This window comes from Schistocerca serialis, chromosome 11 (genome assembly GCF_023864345.2).
Source record: "Schistocerca serialis cubense isolate TAMUIC-IGC-003099 chromosome 11, iqSchSeri2.2, whole genome shotgun sequence".
NCBI lineage: Eukaryota > Metazoa > Arthropoda > Insecta > Orthoptera > Acrididae > Schistocerca > Schistocerca serialis.
In genome coordinates, this window is record NC_064648.1 from 134,133,586 (window position 1) to 134,139,585 (window position 6,000).

The window sequence follows — 6,000 nt, forward strand, 5'->3', positions numbered from 1 at the left end:
CACGTGAAATTGTTATGGTAGACAGTTGTATCACCCAACCAGCACGACGAGTTGATTTTGAAGGACCACGTTGGAAAACAGTTTGAATTCGAGCAACATTTTCTTCAGGAACACGAGGGTAGTCAGGAATTTCCTTAACATACAAATTCTGTGTCTAGAAACTGTCGATACCATCTGCGAATGTTCCACCCATCCGGAGGATCAATTTGTTACCTCAACCTGAAACGTCTTTACACTGTAATCACGGAACTGCACTTCGCGAACTCGAGAACACAAATTAATTTCTGCTTCGGAGTAGCCAAGTAGAGTAAACATACGGCGGTTACCAAGCAAAACAGAAGGCAGCTGACATCTAGCGGCTATTACACTACTGGCCATTAAAATTGCTACACCACGAAGATGACGTGCTACAGACGCGAAATTTAAACGACAGGAAGAAGATGCTGTGATATGCAAATGATTAGCTTTTCAGAGCATTCACACAAGGTTGGCGCCGGTGGCGACAGCTACGTGCTGACAGGAGGAATGTTCAAACGTACCTACGTTCTGTATTTTAATTTAAAAAACCTACCTGTTACCAACTGTTCGTCTAAAATTGTGAGCTTTATGCTTGTGACTATTACAGCGCCATCTATCACAAAGCGAAAAAAAAGTGCTCCACCTGAAACATTCATATTTCTTTACGTACTACACTAATATGTAATAAAAAATATGGGTTCCTATTTTTTTTTAAACCCAGTTGATATCCGTTTGACCTATGGCAGCGCCATCTAGCGGGCCAACCATAGCGCCATCTGGTTTCCCCCTTGAAGCTAGACGAGTTTCTTTCTTTGTAGTTTGATGCTTATTTCGTGAGATATTTGGACGGTCACTATCAATGGACCCCCCCTGTAGACTTAGAACTAAATTACTACCAATATTATCCGAAATCGTTGGCTACAAAATTTCCTGTGCGTGGTTCCTCTTTTGCAAATGGCTCCCGTACTACCTTAAGTGTAGAGTTAAGGAGCTCAAATCGATGGACCGCGCGGGGTAGCCGCGTGGTCTGAGGCGCCTTGTCAGGGTCCGTGCGGCTCCCGCAGTCGCAGGTTCGAGTCCTCCCTCGGGCATGGGTATGTGTGTGCTCGCCATTGCGTAAGTTAGTTTAAGTTAGATTAAGTAGAATCTATGCTTAGGGACCGATGACCTCACCGGTTTGGTCCCATAATACCTCACCAGAAATTTCCAATTTTCAAATCGACGGTGATTTGTGGGGGAAATTTAATTGTAGGTATATCGAAAGGATATGCTAATGGGAACTGATGTGGTGTATTTGCCGCAGTAGTCAACAAACTCAAATGCACCAGGATAGAAATTGCAACTGCATGTGAGATTGCTTGGATAAGATTCAGTATCAGGGGTGGGCATAAAACGGTAACTGGATCGTTCTATTGCCCTCCACACTCAACTCCTGATGTAACCGAAAACTTCAGAGAGTACATCAGTTCGGTTGTATGTAAGTTCCCCAATCATACTGAAATCATCGGTGGAGACTTCAGTGATCCAGTAATAAACGGGAAAATTACAGTGTTATTACAGGTGGGCATAATGAGACATCCTTTGAAACATTACTAAATGCTATGAAAACTTTCTACTACAGATAGTTAGGGACACCACTCGTGATGAAAACGTGCTTCATTTAAAGGCAACAAGTGGACTTGACCTCTTCGAGGAAGTCCACATCGAAACTGGTATAAGCGACCACAGCGTAGCTGACGTCTTCGAGGAAGTCCACATCGAAACTGGTATAAGCGACCACAGCGTGGTTGTGGCCACAATGATTACCAAAGTACAAAGGACTACTGAGCCGTGGTAAAAGTTGCTGTTTTGAAGAGCGCGCCGCAGCGCGTTGTGTGAAGCAGTCGCCCTCCGTTTCTGGCGGTGGCGCCGCTGTGGCAATCGCAGCTTTGGCTTCGGCCTGTGAATTCACTGGCATACCGTCAATACATCTGTTCGAAATTTATTTTCTAGCAACTTTATCTGTGATCGACATTTTGGGTTTCAATATGTTCACATCACACAAAGTCTGTATAACCTAAGGCGGCGATTGTACGGTAGTCCGAGGGTGCAAGGTGGCAGTTCGATTGCGAGTTAGTGAAGCCAAAGAATGTGTCACGACAAAATACGTATTTGAACTGAAGGTTGTGGTGACAGGTCGTGAATGGCCAAAGCCAACAAACGTCTTACAACGATCTGCCTTTTTTATTTTTTATTATTTGCGCATTCTACAACTTACATTGAAGTCCCTGGTGAAAACCCATGCAGTTCGGTATTTTCAGGTTTTTAGTTTATCTGAAGACATTAATTACAAGAACCTCCCCACCCAAACTCCCCATTCCCGTGATTTCTGTTAGTTTTGGGCTTTTGCTTTACTGATTCATACCGTTATTCACGTCATGTTTTGCACATTTCTTGCGGATCGTGTATCTATCACTTTAATAACCAATACGTCTATCGGCGCGGTATCACGTTTACTAATACCAGTATTTTTCTGAAGAAATTTGTTTATATTATAAAATTGAAAAAAGGGTCCGATGACGTTAGGAAATAAAACTCTAATATGTACAACATGACTGATTTTTTAACATCCTGAGTGTATAATGTAGTTTAGTGTAAAAACGAGTTGCAAGTGTTTTCACTCTAAATAGTTACGAAATATTGGAGGTGAGTTCAAAAAGTAAGGTGAGTTTACATTTTTACGAAAATATATTTATTTATTCATCAGTATTCATGTTGTCCCCTTCAAAGTAATTCCCCTCAGATACAGTACACTTGTGCCAACGCTTCTTCCAATCCTCGATGCACTTTTCGGTATAGCCATGAGTATTTCCATCGATGCAGTTTTTATTTCCTCAGTTGTTGAAAATCTTCGTTCTTTCATAGGTCTCTTCGGTTTCGGGAACAGGAAAAACTGTTTTTCCACAATTTGCTATTGCTTCTCACAAACGGCGCATTAACTCAAGGTAATACTCCTTGCTGAATGCTGAAGATTAGATGGGTAGATCATGTAACTAATGAGGAAGTATTGAATAGGATTGGGGAGAAGAGAAGTTTGTGGCACAACTTGACCAGAAGAAGGGATCGGTTGGTAGGGCATGTTCTGAGGCATCAAGGGATCACCAATTTAGTATTGGAGGGCAGCGTGGAGGGTAAAAATCGTAGAGGGAGACCACGAGATGAATACACTAAGCAGATTCAGAAGGATGTAGGTTGCAGTAGGTACTGGGAGATGAAAAAGCTTGCACAGGATAGAGTAGCATGGAGAGCTGCATCAAACCAGTCTCAGGACTGAAGACCACAACAACAACAACAAATACTCCTTATTGACCGTACGATCTTTAGGCAAAAATTCATGATGCACTACAACACGGTAATTGAAATAAAAACAGCGAGGAAAACTTTGAGAGTTGACCGAATTTGGCGTGCTTTCTTCGGTCTTCGCTCTCCGGGATGCTTCCATTGGGATGACTGGGCTTGCCTTCGACGTCATCACCGTAAACCCACGTTTCGTCACCAGTTATGATCCTTTTGAGCAAATCAGGATCATAGCTGACATCATTCAAGAGCTCCTGAGCTATACTCATGCGACGGTTCTTCTAATCAAAATTGAGAAGGTTTGGAACAAACTTCGCTGACACACGTCTCATGCCCAAACGATCCGAAAAAATTGCATGACACGAGCCGTCCGATATGCCAACATCCTCAGCGACTTCTCATACGGTAATTCGTCGATTTCCCAAAACAGTTCTCTTCACGGCTTCAACGTTATCATCCGTTGTTGACGTGCTGGGGCGTCCAGAGCGAGCAAGGTTCGTCATTGGCATCTTGCCGGCCATCTTGGAAGAGCCTGTACCACTTACAAACTTTTTTTATTTTTTATTTTTTACTTACAACAAACTCATCGTATGCCACTGTCAACATTTCAAGTGTTTTAGAGCACTTGATTTTATTTTTCACACGAAATTTGATGCAAATCCTTTGCTCGATTTTTTATAACAATCGAAAATCGCCGAGCCAATTAAAAAACGTCTAACCTTTCTATCTGTCAAAAACAAACGAAGTATGCTGTACACTTGAAACTGTGAACGTACGTTCGGGACATGTGTACCAACATAACAAAAAGAAAAGATGGATAATCGAATGTACGTTGCCCGCGCAATTTGAAAAGGCACCTTACTTTTTGAACAGCCCTCGGATTTTTTTTTCTGTCAAGAAATCCAGACTTCTGTTAAGTCCATATTCCAACAATTTCAATTAGAGATATATTAGTTCACATTGTTGAGATTTTCCACAACGCAGTTACAAATACCTGCAAGTCAAGTTAGTTGAGTCTAATTAATACGCACAGTCAGCGAAACTTTGGAAAACAGTATTACTTCATGACGCTTATTAAAAAAAGGAGAATCTTTAAGTTAATCAGCGGGAAAAGCACAGTTTTACTAAAATAGCAGTGGATAGCAAATTTATAAATATCACATGTCCTCCGATTGTGCAGCCAGCTACAAAAACACACATTCTAACACTCTTCCAGTAAATATTTTGTAAACAGCTGCCGAGTAATCTATGCCATAGTTAAATGGTACCACACTTTTAAGTTCGCATATTTCGAGCAAGTTTTTAATTTTTGCACAACTCTGATATTTTGTCAAGATTTGACTGCACATTACAAAAGTTTTTGTCCATTTTGTTGGTGGCGGAGCTGTCTGTAGTTTCCTTCATATTTTATCAGATAACACTTCCCCATAAAGAAACGCGTGATTTACTAAAAGCCTAGGAAGCCTAAACCAATATTTTTCACGGGTCATGAAAATAAACAATGAATGACCCTACTACGCTTATACCGCAAATAGCTAAAATTAATATTATGATTAAGGATGATTGTTGTCCAACGAAACATGCTACATACAGCTGTCACGAAATAGTCAACCTACTTGTAGACAAACATTCCACACGAATCTATTTTTTTCGCCCTTCGAAATAGCACTTGACGTGAAAGTTTTTTTCGGAAGTCTAGAAACAGGCGTACGCGCTCTCCTGTGCAGTATCAGTTTTATGAAAGTTAAAAATTTCTGTAAGAATGAGTGCTTATACGTGTTTTTAAAACTGGACCGACTGCTTATAACACATTTGCATTTAGTATATACTGTAACTGTCGTCTATTGCACATGTATGTCCTCATTAAAAACCCACGCATCATGTGTGAGATATTAGAGGATGGTATACTCATGTTCTTAATTGCTCTCCAGTCGGTTTTCAACAATCGAATGACCCAACTCTTTACAATAATCGTAAGTAGAAGGCAACCAGCTACCGCATTCCATGCACTGAAGTCGAAGGCTGTTGACATTTGCCGCTATACTTAATGTAAACATCTTATTTAAGCGTCCAAATAGGGTTATGATCACAGCGATGCTTCCCGCTTAGGGCAGCAACTCACCTTTTCTGCCGCTTTCTGTCGACACCGGTACAAGCGTCGACAGCGCGAACATTCCCAGTGGCAGTAAGAGGCACGAACGAAACATTTTGAACGTCATATTCGCGCTACTGCGTTCCGAGCTCAAACATCCAACCTCACACTCGCTCTCCGGCCGCCGCGCTACTGTCAGTGTCCTGACGCCAAAGCACAGGAGCTGCAAAGACATTCCACACGACGAATAGCTGCAAACACCGACAGAGAGCAGCACGCGCTTCGTGGCAATGGCGGTCCGTTTCAAACAACGCAAACGTTTACGTGCTGCATTCGACGACTTCCGGTTAGGCTCTGAAAGTTTCACGTAGCAGCTTCACTCAGGTATTTTTTGGAGATCGCATAGTTTGCTCTTAAAAACAATAAAGCAGCTGATTTGGAAGAAATCTCTGGGAAATTTCTGAAATATGGAGGTCTGGATTTAATTCATCACCATGCTAGATTGTGCAATACATGCTGGCAAACGAGTCAATTTCGAGAAGACTGGAGGCGTT

The 6,000-nt window shown here is 41.8% G+C and overlaps 1 protein-coding gene across 1 annotated transcript in view; it reads right to left on the reverse strand.

Annotated features, from left to right (window-relative positions):
* Nucleotides 1-5,629, reverse strand: part of LOC126427387 (procollagen-lysine,2-oxoglutarate 5-dioxygenase) — a 460,163-nt gene extending 454,534 nt beyond the window's left edge. Inside the window, exon 1 of the mRNA XM_050089740.1 lies at nucleotides 5,477-5,629. Coding sequence (XP_049945697.1) covers nucleotides 5,477-5,573 — 97 coding nt within the window. The 5' untranslated portion in view covers nucleotides 5,574-5,629. The remainder of the gene's footprint in view (nucleotides 1-5,476) is intronic.
* Nucleotides 5,630-6,000: the final 371 nt, after the last annotated feature.